Here is a 19,091-nt window from a genome sequence, read left to right on the forward strand (position 1 = left end):
AACTTATGTTCCAAAGAATGTCGATGTCAGCACAATTAGTGTTATGATAGCAGTTCATCCCAAGTATCTAGTAACTGCAAGAATCTACAGAAGATTAATCTAGGATGGTTAGATCATTTCATAGAACGACAATTCTGTACCATACTCAGAAATTCATATCGTCATATATCATCGAAAATGACAATTCCGAGATGAGAAGATATTCGAGTCAGAAAAAGATATCAAAACTTTTCATCAATAAGCTTTGCAAACAAAGCTTTTCTAAAGGGGAAGGCAATGTAACAAACATAAATATATAATATAAATAATAATTAATAAGTATAAACTAGTAAGTCATGAAGGGACATGTCTATTCATTAAAGACATGAAAATTCATGAAAGGGCACCTTGCCTACTATATAAGCAAGGCCCTCATTTGTAACCGAACATCATATATCATATCATATCTCTTGTGCATTCAAACATTCTTATAAAAATATATTACTTGTTCTATGATGGACATTCTTTTATTCCCGATATTCTAAATATTCCATTACATATACAAACCTTGTTCATTACAAATTCCGTGCTTTAGATTCACTCTAGAGGCCTTCCATTGCAGCTCTGCTGGTGCTCATAGTCCTTGCTGCACTATTGCTGTTTCTTTTAGAGAAGTGGCGGCATGAGAAGTGTGGAAGGAATATGGCTGGGGGTTGTCCAGGAATGTCAATAAAGGGAGTATACATCTCACAAATATGAAAAACATGTAAATTTTCCAAAACTTTAGAAATTCAAAACTATCAATAGACAAAATTAAAGATTTTACACTATAAAGTTCTATCAATTTTAAGCTATGAAGATAAATTAGGACATTGAGAATGCAATACATGTCCTTTTCCATATATATTACATGGAATGAGAATATGTGAAGATCATAATATACATCCATAAAGTTGTATACCCTGAAAGACGCTTGTTAGGTTTGTAAAGGAACCCTTATGTATCAAAATAACTGCCTATTTCAAGGGCCAAAATCAGTTTGGTTCATAGTTGCAGGAATCGCCCCCCCCCCCCCGGATCCTAAGCCGGAATCGCGTCCCGTACAGAAGCGTTCCGGAACCTCCAGGCGAAGCGCGATTCCGGTTTTTTAAAACGATTCCTGGAAATTGGGTTGCGTTGCCCCGAATCCGCGCTTTGGAGGGCGCTTCGGGCATCCGGAAGCGCCACGCTTCGGGCCCGGAAGCGCCACGCTTCGGGCCCGGAAGCGCACGCTTCCCGAGCGCTTCGGAGCGCTTCCAGAATTTTCCGCGCGGGCAGCCAATGAAACTTAAATTTTTTTTAATTTCTTTTAAAAGTTAACTTAACTTAGCATGAGGGGGTGGGTTAGGGTGAGTTTAGGGTGAGTTTAGGTGAGGAATGAAAAGCATAAAGCTCCCATTCATTCCTCATTTTCTCACTTTGAGTTTATGAGAGTTGGAGAAGAGAAGAGAGGAGAGGAGAAGAGAAGAGAGGAAAGGAGAGGAGAAGAGAGGAGAGCTTGGAGGAGTGAAGAAGGAGGAGCTAGGAGAAGGAGGAGGAGCTTGGAGCAAGAGCTTGGAGGACTTCATCTACAAGAGCTAAAGAGGTAAGTTCAAACCCCAAACTCCCTTGTTTTTTTGAAAAAAAAATTGTATTTTTCTCCTCCCTCTCCTACTCTTTCCCATTGTTTCTACTTGCTCCTTTATTTACAGGTTGTCCACCACCTATATCCATATTCCAAGATGGTGTTCTTTTGGCTTCTATGTATCATTCCACTCTTGGTTTTAATGATGGCAAGGGTGAGGAATAGAGGGGAAGAGGAAGGGGATGAACTTGGTCCTAATAGTAGTGACCCAATGTATGATGAGGAGGAAGGGTTTGAAGAGGAAGGGGATGAACTTGAAGGGGACACTGAAGCACAAGATGGGAAAGGTACATCAACACCCTTGTGGAACTATGTGACCAAACTTGATGGGGGAAAGGGTGGTGGATCTTACAAATTTGTGTGCCCTCATGGTTGTCATGGAGGAAAACCATATACGGGTTCATATACCCGTCTGAGGAGGCATCTTTGTGGGGTGCTGGACAGTGATGAAAAAAAGGGTTCTGTGGGGGTACAAATTTGCCCAAACATTTCAATTGAAGAAAGAAGAAAATACATCCAAATAGAGATGGCTGCACAACAAAAAAACAAGAAACAAAAAACTCATTCTGAATCAAGTGCAACCTCTAAATTTGGTAGTTGCCCATCTCCTCATGGTACTTCTGCAACCTCTGGAGGTAGAAGAACAATAGGGGATTTCCTTAATGTTGCTGGGAGGGATGATGTGGATGGAAAGATAGTCTGTTTTCTTTGTGCTTGCGGTGTACCATTCAATGTGCTTCGCTCTCCCTATTGGCATGACATGGTAAAGGCCATCAATGAAGCCCCAAAAGGATACAAGGCCCCCAACTATGAGAAAGCTAGAACAGTGTTATTAGAAAGAGAAAAAGCTAAGGTTCAAAGAGCTTTGACACATTTTACACATGAGTGGGTGGATTCTGGGGTATCCATTGTATTAGATGGGTGGACAAATATTAGAAACCAACATTTGATAAATGTTCTTGGTGTTTCTTCTAGTGGTGCAGTATTTATTGCATGTCATGACTCCTCCTCCATCAGTGCAACTGCACAAAACATTGCAGATATCCTATTGAAATCAATCAAAGATGTTGGTCCGAATAATGTGGTTCAAGTGATCACAGATAATGCAGCAAATTGTAAGGCAGCAGGAAAAATTATTGAGCGTACTCATCCACACATCTTTTGGTCTGGGTGCCTGGTTCACACATTGAACCTTTTGATGCATGATATTGTGAAACACAAAGATTGTGGGTGGATTGCTGAGGTTTACAGGAAAGGGAAGCAGCTCATTAAATTCATCACAGGGCATACAAGGGTAAACTACTTCTATGGCACTTACTCCAAGTTGCAATTGCTTAAAATTGCAAAGACAAGATTTGCTAGTTATTACCTCACCTTTAGGCGGCTAGTGAGGGTGAGACAAGCTTTAACTAATCTGGTGTGTGCTGATTCATGGGATGAAATTAACACTGACTCAGATGGTGCTAATGCAGTCAAGGACACTGTTCTTGACAGTTACTTTTGGTCACAGGTTAAATATGTTTTGCAATTCACCAAACCAATTTATTACATGATCAAGTTTGCAGATTCAGATCGACCAGTAATTGGGGAGGTGTATGAGCAAATGGATAGCATGTTGGGGCAGATTAAAGACATTGTTGAGCCTAGAGATACCACCTTGTACAATTATATTCGTGTAGAGGTGCAAAACCGATGGGAAATGCTAAATATTCCATTGCATACATTAGCATATGTTTTGACACCTAAATACTATCATCCATCATGGCTTTCAACACCAGCACCCGGGGGAGAAGCAGGAAAAAACCACACCAAGATAGAGAGGTTCACGAAAAATATATGGCTGCATTGAGTAAATTAATCCCTGATGAGGAGGAGGTTGCATTGGTACGGAGACAGGTGAGCAACTATACGCTCAACACTGGTCCATTTGGGAGCATGCATGCAATTCAAGATCGAGAGACTTTTTCTGCTCTTGAGTGGTGGAACATGCATGGAGGGGGTACTCCACTTCTACAGAGTTTGGCATTGCGGGTGCTATCACAGGTGGTAAACACTTCTTCTGCAGAGAGGTGTTGGAGCTCTTATTCTTTCATCCACAGTGTTAAAAGGAACAGGTTGAATTTAGACTGGGCAGAGAGCTTGGTTTATGTTCATTACAACTTGCGATTGTTGTCCCATTACTGTGAAGATGCAAAGTCTAATAAAGACTTGTTGATTTGGGACAAGAATCCAGAGGAGCCCAATTTGGAGGATGGAGTGTTGCGACTAGAGCAATTAGAGGATGCTCTTATCCAGGTATGTCCATTGTGGTATGAATTTTCCAATTTTCCCTTATAAAGCATTTCTCTAATTCATGTTTTTAATTTTTTTGTTAACTAGTGTTTTTTTTTTTTGCATGAATTTTTTGAGCGATTCTAGGATGATGATGACCGTGTTGATATGCCACCACCTCCACCCCCATCTGGTCCCTTGGTTCCTAGGTTCCATGGTTCAACACCAACAGCAGGGGGTTCTTCTTCATCAATTTCAGTGCCACGACTTACACAGGGACCATCTTCTTCATTGCCACCACGTGGATGCCCGCCATCACGTTCTATTCGTGGTGGAAGGAGGAGAGATTAGTAGATATATTCACAATCTACTACTTTTTGTCATAGATTACTCATTAGACTTGTAGACTTGTGAATTTGAATTTTGAACCTTTTTGGCTTGGCGGTGACCAAGTGACATATTTTGTAAACATTATTATTTGAATTTTGGACATGACAAATGTTGACAGTTGCTCACTTGCTAGATAAATCATAATATGCTCTATGTTTTATGTTTTATAATATGCTTAAATGTTTTATGTTTTATAATATGCTTAAAAATTTGATGTATGTTTGTAATAGCTAGAATATAGATGATTGTTGTACATACTAGTAACTACAATGGAATCATGGATGCCATATCTATCTTGATTTATGCAAAAATATGCATGTTTTCATGTCTTCTACAATTAATTTGGTATTTGGGATGTTTGTTTTGAGTATAAATGCAAAAAAATATAAAAAAATATATATATATAGCAGACGCTTCCGCGGACGCTTCGCTTCCTAGATTTTTGGAAAATGACGCTTCCGCGCTCCCGCTTCCGCTTCCGCTTCGCTCCCGCTTCGTGCAACATTGGTTTGGTTGGAACCATGATTTGTGAGTCCTACCCTCTTCTTTTTTTAAATGATAATTCAAGTATTATTTTCCAAATTCTCATCATGTATTATCCAATATATATAAAGCAACAACACAATCAACAATACATTAACCATAGTATATCTTTATGGTATGGAAAATATGGCCATAACCACACAGCACAGAAAACTACGCACTCCAAGCCCATCTACAGCCATATCTGGTAATGATTATTCAAATACAGATATCTAAACATACAGCATTCATAATCTTTTTCCTTGCAAACTAACACTTTCACATGAAAAGTCACAATTGGAAAACATCAATAAAGATAAATCTACAAACCTCTTGCCAGCTGCCAAATTGGCCATCTGCACACAGAATATGATTATATTTCTGCAGTGCTTGCTTCATACGCAATACCTGGGCAAAGTATTTCCAATGTGTATTTAATATCAGAGTAAGTGCAATATCTGTAAAACATACTTCTTATGGCACATATGAACCCAAATCTATTAATCAGAAAAAATAACAAAGCAAAAATGAAATATAATGAAATTATATTACGGTCACCTGTAAACAAAGAAAGGTCTCTGGGAGTCAACTTTCAAGAATACAATGGTTACAAATAGTGAAATCAGGAGTGCCTAGAACATCTACTAAAAATAAATCAAACTAGTAGAACAACACAGAAAAAAGGATGACCCTAGACCTCAACCTAGAACCTTACCCGCTTTCTGTAGTTACTAGACTCTGGATAATGAAAAACGTAATGTTATATGATATTCCCAAAAATGGAATCACAGAACATGGAAGACAAGATATATACCTCAGACCTGAGTGGGTCACCTTGAACTAAATGACAACTGCACATTGTGAGAATGTCCATAGCCGCATCTAATTCCCAACGGTGCAAATACCTACATTCATGAAAATATAAAAATTTCAGTAGGTAAAAACTCTCAAGACCACGACTTAAAAACTGAACTTTTGGATCTTTCATGTAATGATCTTAGAATCAAATGTTTTATTTCTGCTAAACTAGTTAACACCTAATCTAGTACATCCAAAAGTCTTACTATGCACTCCCTTCTATGTGCAGTAACACAGTGAAACAATCATTTCTACTTTCAGATCCACATCAGACATAAATCTAAGGAAAATTCAACAGATGTCAGAATTCGCATTCCAAATGTGCCTTCTTTATTTATAACAAAAGAAAATGAAACCAAAAGAAATTTATTAGACTAGATAGCATACTTTATAGCCAGGGTGGCAGCAAGCCTTTTGTCTCTGAGCCGAATACAATATTGCCAGCTATCACTCCAAAGGTTGCGATGTGCTCCAAAACCATGCAGTTGACCAGAATTTAAATGGCCCTCCTCTCCTCGCTCAATTAGCAATTGTAACAAACGGTCTGAAGCTCCATCACGTAAACAGCGATCTGAAAGTGCCAAGGCATCAAGTAATTTGCCTTCCACTATAAGCCTGCAATGAAATAGTAGACATTAGCATTGCAGCAAGCAAAAAACTACCATGGAATGCAAACTTTAAAAAAAAAAAAGAATAGCTAGAAAAGAGCAAGAATGGCAAGAGAAGCCAAAACATGGAATGTACCTTTCTACAGCCTCCTCATATGGCCCCTCATTCTCCCAGTCAAACAATAAGGAGTGTGTTTTGTCGGGGTTGAAATTTCTAGTCTCTTGAACATCCTCTGCAATAGTTGAAGAGGTGTGAGAACTCTTGGAATCCACATCAAAAACGGACTTTGCAACTGGCACTCCAAGGATTCCATGCACGTCATCATCTTCATCTGACTCAGCATCATGCTCAGTCTCGCGAGGCCGTTTCACTGTAATTCGTTTCTCATCCTTCTTTTGCTGATCTGCTTCAGTCAAGCGCTTCAATGTTGTAGGTGAATCAGATAGGTGATGCAGATTTGCTTGCATTTGTATCCAACGATTTAATGTTGGAAACCTGTTATGTATTTTTGAAAAAATCAAAGCACATATCAAAGTCCAACAACATATCTATTATCAATTATGGATAATTGAAATCATAAAAAAAATACCATCCAAAAAGATAAACATAACATAATACTTACCTGTACGATTGGTCCAGTGCAAACTCATAGAATATACGATCATCATCTGAGGCATGTGATGAGACATCACTCCTACCACTTAAGTCTGAGTGTTCATATCTAGATGAAAATATGCTGCTTCCAAAAACGCATGCCAACACAGCTCTTACAGGAGAAATTGTAGCTAGATGCTTAATTACATTTAACTGCAAAGGATACAGTTGAGATCTAGTATCCTTCGAACTACAAGAAGCATAGGCATAGAATCTAGAAGTTGTATTTGAACTTGGAAATTCATTTTCCAAATTGTGATGGGAAAAAGAAGCATGTGGAATGCAAGCCCACCCATTATTAGATTGTGGGGCATAAATAGCAGGCACACAAGCTGAAATCACCTCATGTACTAAATCTGCTCCCATGACATCTGCTACTTTACCAGCAGCATCAGCGCTTCCCCTCTCAAATACCAAGCGAGTCAATACCTGCAAGATTCAGTTCTTTCACGGTGTGTTAGAACACTCAGAAAATGATATTTTGCCAATCAAATAAATATCATCAGCAACAAGAACAGCAATAAACCAATGACATTTTGCCAATCAAAACTTCTTGATTTATCATACTAGTAGAGTAAGAGTGTTAGACACAGTTTGTTGAGGGGCACTCTTGCCACCACTCAGGGTTTTGTTTCCTTCTAGGGGCCCCTATCACTGTTATATTGGGGCTTGGGAGGATTATTGGGACAAGAAACTCTTTCTTTGTCTAAGATAGTCAATCTATTCATCATAGCAAGTTGTCCTTACATCAGCTCATTAGTGACTTAATCAAACTTTTGGGCAAGGCTTGCAAGGTGGGGTCAACTTGTGTGGATAGCATAGCTTTGACCTCAACTTTGGCTCTAGGATAAGATAGCAAGACAATCATAGACATGGTCAAATTGCAGTTTCTTTAAGGCATAAGAAACATGTCCAAGAAAAGCATCAATATAGAGTGCAAGGATAGTTCGATCAGTATGCTTAGACACTAAAGCAACTTCCTAGAGTAATTTATCAAACCGTTGAGTGACATCCTTGACACTATCATTCTTCATTTTCTTGGCTTGCTGGAACTTGCCTAGTAATTGCATACCATCTTTAATGGTTTCCCATCTTTCATTAATAGCCTCATGCAATTGGTCCCAATCTTTCATTTCTCCTGAGGGTAGATCTAGTTACCAATCTTTAGCAGTATTCTCTAGGGAAAGGGCAAACAATCTCATAACTACATCCTCATCCTAGATGTCTCTCCTCCCAACACTCCGGTAAAACTGTAATATTCCTAAAGGAAATTTACAATGATAAACAAAGAAAACATAGCTAAAACACACACACAAGTTTCACACCACATTAAACACACAGAAAATACCATAATCTGCACTGAGTTGAGCCATTTTATTAATATAAATGTTGGGTACAAGATATATCAAAATGCATGCACCTGGGCTTGCCCAAGGCAAGCTAACAATACCCAGGTGATGAAATCAGTTGCTCGGACACAAGTGTAGCTGTCCCCAACAAAGCTCTGTGTTGTCCCTCTGAAAATTGCACTGTTGGCTGCAAACAATGGCTGCTAGGACCTCCTCCGGTGCTCAGAAAATTGTGGGAAATTAACCCTGGCCTCTCCTCCAATAACCCACAAAAGCCCATGAAAGGTTTGGCCAAATGTTGACTTCGGAATTTCGGCCCAATTTCCCCTAGCTCCTCCAACTGCTAGGCATTTCAACCCACCTGTAAATGACACTGCTAAAGGCCCTCAAAATGGCTGAGATATTCAGCAATTTTCCTCCCGGAACTCCTCCACAAAGCTCAGCCCCAAATTCCTCTTCTTCCTTGTGTCCCACGTGTGGCACGAAATAGAACTGCATAATCCCTATACAGTCTCTGCTGAACCAACTCCACGAACACGTTACAAGGCTCCTGGATCAATCTGAAGATGATGGATACTCCCTCCTAGGGTTGGCACTCGAGGTCCACCGAAGCAAGGGTGAGATTCTCGCCTGAAAATCTCTTGTGCTCAACAGCACATGCAGACTTGGCTTCCAGCTCAAGTGTGCTAGTCAAAGTGAATGCTCAAATGCTCAAAGATGCCCAACACTGAGTGCCTCCCCCTATTTCATCATTGTGTCCGCAATTTTCCCATGTGGGGCCCACCCATCTATTTCCTCCATCTTTTCCCTCCAATGGTGCATATTCCCAAGAGGGGTGTGTATTCCCTCCTTGGTGTGGTCCCCACCAACCACCAACCATTCGATTTTCCCTTCTTTCCTATGTTGGGCCCTTGGCTTAGCTCCAAAAATGTCAAGTGGGGTCCCACAACCCACTTTTCCTAAGTTAGAGTCCAAATATGACAAAGTTGCCAAAAATTGATCTTTCCCCTTAGCAATATTGCTAAGTGGGAAATATCACAGTCCTCCCCGCCAAAACTTTGCTTGTCCTCTAAGTAACCGAATTCATTATATATGGGCCACGTGTCCGAATCCGGCGTGTCAGACACGATTCGCCCGAAAAACGTGTCCAAAAAACATGACACGTCGAATCCTATCAGGACATGTCGAATCCCAAGCGTGTCATGAAATTCACCAGCGTGTCCTGATTTTTGACAGCGTATACAGGATTCTTTTGGCAGAAAAGTGACCTGTGTTTGTCTGGACCATCTTTTGGAAGATATTTGCTGGTTGCATTCCCTTTATTTCTAGCAAGATATAGTGTAACACGGTTAGATGTATACTGGAAATCCTAAATGTATAGTGGAAGTCAGATTTGAGTAAATATTCAGGATGTACTTATTAAGGTTTTGTTCATGATGATGTCAATCAAGTAAGTTATTTGAACGAGAAGTTTTGATTGAGGAATCTTTCAACTATAGGATCACAAGATAGCCATTTTATTTGTAAGTCATTAATGGTGGTTTCTACTTTTCCTTTTCTACATGTATCATCCAGATTTTCAATAGAATGTTTCACATTCTCTTTGATTGGACTTGGTTTTCTTGTTTCCATATCTTTTCTGGGCGCAACTATGCACAAAGTTGCAGTGTGTGTATGGTTTACAACTTTTATGTGAAATAACATGCCATTGAGGCTTGCCCCACATTGCAAAATTTGGGGTAATTTAAATCCTTTTATCCCAGGTCATTGATTAGAAACATAAACAAAATCAACCTAATGCCTCCACAATCATATTCTGCTCTGGCATACATTGTGAATTTCCACTTGATACCATGCTCTCTGCAAAATGAGTCAATCTCATTAGTGTTGTACTCTCCACTAATATTAGATTTCAATGCCTCGAGATATTTATCACTTTGCTTTAAACAGAAATGTGTTGTTAGTGTGTTTATCTTACTATCTTGTAGTTGTAAGTTGTCTTCCAATTATGAATTATGAATCATGATTTATGTGACCAGTACCACTGACATGTATTTGAATTTTGTATGTACTATGCATGCTATAGATGAAGATCTATGTTTGAAATCAATAAATTTGTATCATTAATTAAAATTTGTGTAAGAAATATCTAATTTTTATATATATATATATATATATATATATATATATAATAAAATAATATATAACGAATCCTACGTGTCCTGTTCCGGGGGGTCAACGTGTCCGAATCCGACACCACGAATCCCGAATCCTACGAATGCCGAATCCCCGTGTCAGGTGACTTAGCTTGTCCTCAAGCAACTGCAAGGATGGATGTTGGAATATCTGCTCTCCCTCCCAAGTGGCATCCTCATCAAGCAGATTCCTCCAACTAATAAAAAACTCCCGGATGACCCCATTCCGGGTGTCCAAAATGGCCTCAGGCTCCAAAACCAAATGTCCCTCATCATCCATGGGCGGTAACTTTGTACTTGTTGTCACTTGCTGCCCCATCACCTTTTTCAAGCAAGACACATGCAAAATATTGTGAACTCGGCTCCTTGGGGGTAGCCTCCAGCGCATACACTACCTCCCCAACCCTCTCAGTGACCTTGTATGACCCATAAAAGAGGGGCTTGAGCTTCTCGGGCCCCTTCTGCTTGAGCGTCGACCATTTGTATTGTTTGTCTACTCACCCTTGTTCCTTTGGCACATATCCCACACTCGGACATGCTTCAGAACATCATCCTTAAGGCCCCTCCATGCAAAACACTCCCTGATAGCCCTGTAAGTTTTGGTGAACCCCAATGCCCGACTAACAGTCAATCGTAGGCAGCCTGCATAATCTTCTCCCTCAAGTGGGAGTTGGGCCGCTCCTCCCCTGATGCATCACACTCAAGCACAAAGGGTTGTGTGAAATCTGGGAGTGACAACATCGGGCAGCTACTCATCACCTATTTGAAGCGCTCAAAAGCCTCATGTGCTCCATCGATCCACTCGAATGCCCCATTCTTGGTCAAATCCGTGAGGGGAGCTGCCAACTGTGAGAAGCCCTTCACGAACTTCCTATAGTAAGTGCATATACACACAAAACCCCTCAACTCTGTCACATTCCAGGGCACTAACCAATCCCGGATGGCCCTAATCTTCTCCTTGTGCACTCTCACACCATCCTCCCCAATAATATGTCCTAGATAGAGCATCTTAGTCATCTGAACTCACACTCAGAAAGTTTGGCGTAGAACTATTGCTCCTCTAAAATGTGCAACACAACCTCCAAGTGTTGCAAGTGCTACTCCGAGGTCCAGCTATAAATCAGAATGTCGTCAAAAACACCAATACAAATCTTCGCAACTGCCCACAAAACACACGGTTCATACAAGACTGAAAGGTGGCAGGTGTGTTGGTTAACCAGGAACTCGAAATGCCCACAGTGGCACCTAAAGGCCATCTTGGGGACATCCTGCTCCCTCACTCTAATCTGGTGGTACCCCGAACGCAAGTCTATCTTGGAGAAGAACTTGGCTCCTCTCAGCTCATCTATGCGTGGAATGGGGCAGTGGTTCTTCAGGGTCTTCTTGTTGAGTGCCTAGTAGTCTATGCACATACATAGTGTCCCATCCTTCTTCTTCACCAGGACAACTAATGAAGCAAAGGGCCTAGAGCTATGCCTAATATGCCCAAGTGCCAGCAGGGCATGAATGGCTCGCGCAATCTCATCCCTGTAAGCCTTGGGGAGTTTGTAGGGTGTGGTAATAATGGCCTGTACCCCCGGCTCCAGCTCAATCGTGCGCTCAAACCCTCGGTCAGGGGGCTACGCTGGTGGTATGTCCCCAAACAATACTAGGTACCTGTCCAGAATGGTTTGTATGTCAAGGTGTGGTGGCTTGGGCTAAACCCCAGCCTCATAAATCCTCAACTCCACCGCCTACTAAATGTCATTGTGAATAAGGTCATCCTCCATCCTATATTTTGAGATTTTCTGTCGACAGTAAGAATGCATGCCCCTAAGACCAGGCAAGTCGCCATCCAACCTATAAACTCCATGTCCAACTTCCTCCAATTAGTAATGACTCGACCAAGAGAATAGAGCCACTAGACGCCCATCACCACATTGGTGTCAGGTACATCCACCATGAAGAAATGATCCGTCGCTGAATAGCATCCCCACAGTCACTGTCAGAGCGGGAACATATTGTGTACAATGCATGGTCTTGTCCCCGGACAAAAGAACTGATAACCCCTCAAACTCCTCAGTCATGATCCCTCTTCTCTGAACCATCTGTGCATCGATAAAGTTGTGGGTGGCCCAATTGTCGACCAAAACTGAGACATGTTATCCTTGCATTGTGCCCCTGATCCTCAATGTCATAAACTTGGGTACCCCGCGTAAGGACCCAAGGACCCCTCCTGTTGGTGCGAAAAGGGCTCCCCTGGGTGGTGGTGGTGGTGGTGGTGGTGGTGGTCCCCTATCCATGTGTGCCACGTTGTCATCTCCACATGCCTCCAACTCTACATCGTCCTCCTAGTCACTGTCAAAGAAGACCTCAATGTAATGGGCCTTGCCCGTTGTGCATCTATGGCCTAGTGCCCATGGTTCCTAACAAGTTAAGCATCGCTTCCTCCTTTGGAGAGGTCTCTCCGTGTCTCCTCATCCAACTGTTGACGCCCCTGGTTAGCTCTCGATGGTGGACCCCTAGTGTCTCTCCCCCTCAGCTGAAACCCTTGTTTGTGCCATACATGTGCTTTGGCCCTAGGTAGAGCATCCTCCAAGTCCCACGATCTCCCAAATGCATCCTACAAGGTGGTGGGCCTGTTGGACTTCACCAATCCCCTCAGTGGCTCTGTTAGCCCCTCTACGAACATGAAAACCCTCCTGGCCTCTGATAGATTGGGAACCATCAATGACAATCTCAGAACCTCGGAGATGTAGGCCTTAGCACTCCTTGTCTGCTTGAGCCTTGTCAACTCTCCAAAGTGCTCCTTCGGGTCTCTCCTCTCGAAATGCTCGAGCACCCTCCTAGTGAAATCCTCATAGGTTGTAACTCCCGCATGCCCCATCATGGTTAGCCGATGGAACCACCAATCATGGGCTTCCCCCTCTGTCATCTAATTGAGTAGGAAGTAGGCATCTAGCTTCTCAACACATGCTCTCGCTGAGCTCTTCGAAGAGCCATCAAAAATCGGGAGGAACACTCTCCCCATGGTACGCTGCAAGTTGGTACCATGTGCCTAGCCTCCTCCACCTTGTCCCTTGCTCATACTGTTATCCTTCAACTAGCAAAAGTCCCTGAAGGTAATAGCCTCTCTAAAGTCAAGCTTGTAGGACTGATACTCCACAAAATAGTCCCCCATGGGCATCTCCTCTTGCCCTTGCAGCCCTCCAGCACCAGATGCTAAAGACGTGGGATAGTGGATCTGGGTGGTGTACTAGGAAAAAGTGGTATATTGGGGCCATAGGCTGAGCGGTGCTGTGAAGTGCCGGAGCCTTCACCCAATTGGAATTCCCCTTGAATTCCTTTGTCATTGTTGTTGTTGCAAGTTTGTTGCCTCAGTTCCTTAATACCCTTATAGAGAAATCATGAACGACATTCAGAAGGTGTTGGGAAAACTGCTCTTTACTTGTCTTGTCTCCCTCATTATCCCCCATGTTTGGCCTCTCAACCTTCGGTTCAACTATCACGGGATCAAGGATAATTTGCAATTGCCTTTCTCTGCTCCTGTATCTCTGCCTCTAGTAAGTCACGTTTTGTTGACCTTCTGGTGTCCTAAACTAATAACTGTCCCACAGGCGGAGCCAAGACTATGAGCTTTGATACCAAGTTCGAGGAGGAGAGAGCTTTCAGGAGGTCACAGGAGTTAGAGTATCCAGAGTCACCAGACCCTCAGGAGCAGCTGAGTCAGTCACAGGGATCTAGTAGTTAGGGATCAGGAGGTACATCGAATCTTAGGAAAATTTTATGGAAAGTTATCTTAAAGTTTAAAATCATTGGCGAAGCTCACTAGTCCCTAATATGCAAACTATAAAATATTTATTGATATATTTGTAAAATTATTCAAATTTACAATGATTTTATATATATTATCTATATAATGGTTGCGATTTTTAAGGTAAAATAATTTTGTATTGTAAAATTTCAGCGAATCATTTTTAGAAAAAATGGAAATTGGTGAATCTTTGTTTTTGGAAAATTCATGAAAAATTAGCCCACCTGCGAATATTAGCCCCTAAAATTTTCCATGACATCAATTACAGTGTCAGGTCCATCAGTGAGCAGTGACTCTCAGAGTTAGGTGGATGGTTCTTCGGGCAGCATGCAGGGCAGTCTGCAGAGCAGTTCACAAGGTCGTCCACTAATGGACAATTCGCACGGTACTTCAGCATCTATAGGCGCAGATTCAGGCATGAGGTCAGTTGGCAAGCCTTTAGGAGTTCAGGCTTCTGATGATGATGAGGATTCTTTCACTCCGATGGGAGAAGTATGCTTAGGGAAGAGGAAGCTCAAGTGGCTTCAAGATACCTTGCACGAGGCCACATCAGTTGCTGGGCCAACGAAACAGGTTAGAGAGAGTAAACCACCTAAGCGATTATGTAGTTACATGGCATTGGTAACAAGCATTGTTGACTCCGAGCCTTCTAGTTATGAGGAGGCACCCAGCCAGCAGGTCTGGAGAGAAGCCATGATGCAGGAGTATTCTTCTATTATGAAGAACGATGATTGGGAGGCAGTGCCAAGGCCTGAAGGTAAATCAGTTTTTACTTCCAGATGGCTCTACAAGATAAAGCATGCTGCAAATGACAGCATTAAGAAGTTGCTCGATTTGTGGCGAGAGGGTTCTCACAGGTAGAGGGAGTTGACTATGAGGAGACTTTCGTCCCCGTAGCTCGATATACATCTATTCGCTCCATTATATTGATTGCAGCAAAGATGGGTTGGAAGATCCACTAGATGGATGTGAAGACCGCATTTCTCAATGGCTTCATTCAGGAGGAGTTTTATATTGAGCAGCCGCAGAAATTTGAGGTGCATGGGAAGGAGTCCCATGTATGCAGATTGAAAAAGGCACTCTATGGCCTGAAGCAAGCTCCTAGAGCTTAGTACTCAAGGATTGATACATACTTGCAGCAGTTGGGTTTCACAAAGTGTGAGGCTGATCTGATCTTTACTTGATTGTGGTGGGTGCGGAGCCTCTCATTCTAGTGTTGTATGTTGATGATTTGATCATCATTGGTGCAGAGAGACTCATTGAGGGTCGCAAGAGAGATCTTGCTTCAGAGTTTGAGATGAAGGATATCGGCTTGATGCATTATTTTCTGGGATTGGAGGTGTGGCAGGAGGAGGGGCATTTCTTCTTGGGACAAGGGAAGTACATTGTGGATATCCTTAGCAGATTTCACATGGAGGACTGCAAACCCATGTCTACACCTACGATCACTAACTGGAAAAAGCTTCACGCTTCTAATTCCGAGTTGGTTGATCCTACTCTATACAGACAATTGATTGGTGATTTGATATATTTGGTCAACACTAGACCAAATATATGTTTTGCAGTTAACATTATGAGTCAGTTCATGTGTGAGCCCAGGAGAGTGCGCTGGGTGGCTGCAAAACACATTCTTCGTTACTTGCAGGGGATTGTAGATTTTGGTCTGGATTATAGACAGGGTGATGGAGTGAGACTCGCAGAGTATACAGATTCAGATTGGGCAAGTTGTGCTTCAGATAGGAAGAGTACTTCCGGGGATTGGGTTCGACAATTGTGTCGTGGATCAGCCGGAAACAACAGTCAGTTGCATTGAGCTCAGTTGAGGCAGAGTATATGGTTGCTAGTTTGGCTACTTGTGAGGCCATATGGCTTCGAAAGATGTTGTTTGGTCTATTTGGTCAGGCATTGAGACCTTCAATAATTTACTGTGATAATCAAAGTTGCATAAAACTCAGGGAGAATCCAGTTTTTCATGACAAGTCAAAGCATATTGAGATCAAGTATCACTTCACTAGAGACTATGTCCAAAAGGGAGCTGTCAAGATTGAGTACATTTGCACAAATGAGTAGGTAGCAGACATTTTTACCAAAGCCTTACCACGGGGCAACCATGTCTACTTCAGAGACAAGATGGGAGTGGTGAGGAACACTTTCCTCGGTAAGAGGCAATGTTAAAATTTGGGTACCAGAGGACAAGTGGTTCCCTAAGGCTTCGATCTTTGGCCTGGGGAAAAGTGTCCAAATTTATTTGTACTTTTCTCCTAAAGTGGCTTTATAAGTGGTAAAGTCAATTTAATTTAAAAGTGACTTTATAACTGGTAAAGTTACATTCTAATTTAAAAGTGACTTTATAAGTGGTAAAGTTACATTCTAATTTAAAGGTGACTTTATTAATATCAATGAAGAATTAGAAAGTGAAAAAATGACTACGGAAATAAAAGGCTAAGTGGGTCTTTATTTAAGTGGGTGAGTTAAAAAAATAGAAAGTGAGAATCAGATGCACATTTATTCTCATCCCTAGATCTAAATGAATCTCAGCCATTAGATCTTAGAGTAACCCAAAAGGTCATTTAGAGAATAAAAGGAGAAGAGAAGAAAAAACATCAATTTTTTTTCTTTCATGAGCATTTGAGAGAAAGAGAAGAGAGAGCAAGGAGAAAATTTATGAGCAGTGAGGAAGTGAAGGAGAGCAGCAAGAAGATGTTTCAACAAATCTGGGCAGCAGCATTTATTGGCACGCATCCCAAGGCAAAACCGTACAGCAGGAGAAAGGCACAAAAATAGAGGAAGAGGGACAACAGCAAGGACACGAACTTCGAAGCAAATTTGGGTGCAATTTTCGAGGCAGTCGTACTACTGAAATCTGTACAGTTTGTACAGTCCATACAGCAACCTCTGGGCACATTTTCCGAGGCAGGACGTACAACATTTAATGTTGTTTTCTTGTTGGAAAAATCTCTGTTTTGGTTGTTTGCTAATTGGCATGATTTTCGAGGCGGAGTTCAAGCACGAAAACCGAGATAAGTTGTAATTTGTGGTTGCTGGAATTTTTATTGTGTATTTCAGTTTCTTTGTAAAAGCATTTTCAGAAATAAAGAAGAGCTCTCAAACGAGATTTCCCCAACAGTTGTAGGGTGTTTTTCCAGGGCCACATTGACCAAAAATCACTGTGTTATTTTCTGTGTGGCTGTCATAATTTTGTTGTGTTTTATTTCCGCAATTTTAGCAAGTTGTGAAATCTCTAAATTTGTGTTTCAGAAAATATTGTCATGTCCAGATTTTAGAATTTTTATCAAGCTTGGATTTAAAACTAAATGCATGGAGTGATAAGGAAAACTGATAACCAAAGTGGGGGTTGAAATTTTTTCAGTGGCTTGAGGGTCAATTGGAGATACACCATATTGATCAGTCAGCTCAATTTTCTAGAGCAGGGTTTGCTGAGAGAATCGAACCGGTGATCTGTTGCAGCGAGGGGCAGTTCAGCGCAAGGCCAAAAATACATTGCAGAGATAGTGCCAGAAAGACAGGGCAGAGCCTGGAGAGGCTGATGCAGAGACAGTTGGGAGCTACGCAAAGGTTGAAGAGGCCAACATGGGTGACGCAAAGGGTCTGAGGGCTGATGTAGAGGCTTCAGTAGTTGCACAGAGGCTAGCAGAGCTGACGCAGGGCCAAGAGGCAGTGCCAGAAGAATTTTCGTGGGGCAGACTAAGCGCTGGTAAGCCAGGAAGGGTAAGCAGAGAAGCTTGGAGCAGCTTTCGTTGTCTAGCTAAGGAGTTGGCATTGTTGTCGTGGGATTGTTCATCTGGTGATTGATCAGCCGGAATATCTGTCTTCAAGGAGAGGTACTACTGCCGAGGACATTCTCTGTTGGGTGAGCCATATTTGGCACCCTAGATGTATTCAGAGATTGCATAATAATAAAACCCTCATTTATGTTGCACCGATTTTCCTGCATTGGGTTTTTCCGGGGACGATTGTCCAAAACTAACAGTGTCCCTTTTGTGTTTGTCTCAATTATTTTAGATGTTTATCTGTATATGATTTAAGGTTGCATTTGTGTTTATTTCAGAATTTATATTTATAACTAACTTGTTAATGGAATAAACAAGTAGGAGAAATTAAACCAAAAAATGAAGTAGGGATTTCTAATGTGTCGGACTTAGAAATTTCAACATGAACATCATCATACACATTCAGAAATTCACAAAGGAACAACCCATTGACCTACTACATGTATTAAAAACCACAATTTCAACATTCCCCTAAGATAAAGGCTCGCTCCACAAATCCACAAACCCAAGAAACCTCAAGCAAGTACGATAAAACTATTAGAAATGTAATTAGTTTTCGTCTTCATAATTATTGTTGTACTCATTTCAATATGTATCTTATGTAACAAACAAAAGAAGAAAATAAAAAGTTATTATTTTAAAGCATGGGTTTCATGCTCTTTATTGATGGTCTTCTAGGTAAAAGCATGTTCTTCGTGCTTCTAAGGTTTGTTAGGTCATCGGATTATTGTCTCGAGTCTAAAGATTCAACATCATGTTTATAAGACCCTTCCGAGCAAAATGTATCATGTAAAAGAATTTATTTGAAAGTCCCGGAAACCTCCAAAGAACAAGTCTGCCCTGGAAGCTTCAAGTCGGCCTAAAGGAGGGAATTCGACCCCTTGGAAAGGCAATATAATCGAGCAATTTGACCTCGTTTGCGACTCACTAACTCACAAGTTTGATCTCTCTTGAAAAGGTTCGATCTAAGGCTAGAAGAGACAAGGAAGGTGAAGCCAAGGTCTAGAAGGTAAAAGA

The 19,091-nt window shown here is 41.5% G+C and overlaps 1 protein-coding gene across 1 annotated transcript in view; it reads right to left on the bottom strand.

The window, feature by feature from the left end:
• The window catches only part of LOC149225021 (zinc finger FYVE domain protein), a 366,932-nt gene that overhangs the window by 207,950 nt on the left and 139,891 nt on the right, over nucleotides 1-19,091 (bottom strand). The window contains exons 12-16 of the mRNA XM_089388331.1: nucleotides 6,915-7,375; nucleotides 6,428-6,787; nucleotides 6,071-6,298; nucleotides 5,640-5,730; nucleotides 5,156-5,233 (exon numbers count right to left, since the gene is read on the bottom strand). Coding sequence (XP_089244457.1) covers nucleotides 5,156-5,233; nucleotides 5,640-5,730; nucleotides 6,071-6,298; nucleotides 6,428-6,787; nucleotides 6,915-7,375 — 1,218 coding nt within the window. The remainder of the gene's footprint in view (nucleotides 1-5,155; nucleotides 5,234-5,639; nucleotides 5,731-6,070; nucleotides 6,299-6,427; nucleotides 6,788-6,914; nucleotides 7,376-19,091) is intronic.

This window comes from Pinus tabuliformis, chromosome Q (assembly GCF_031772625.1).
Source record: "Pinus tabuliformis cultivar Carrire ecotype Pingquan chromosome Q, CPIR1, whole genome shotgun sequence".
Lineage (NCBI taxonomy): Eukaryota > Viridiplantae > Streptophyta > Pinopsida > Pinales > Pinaceae > Pinus > Pinus tabuliformis.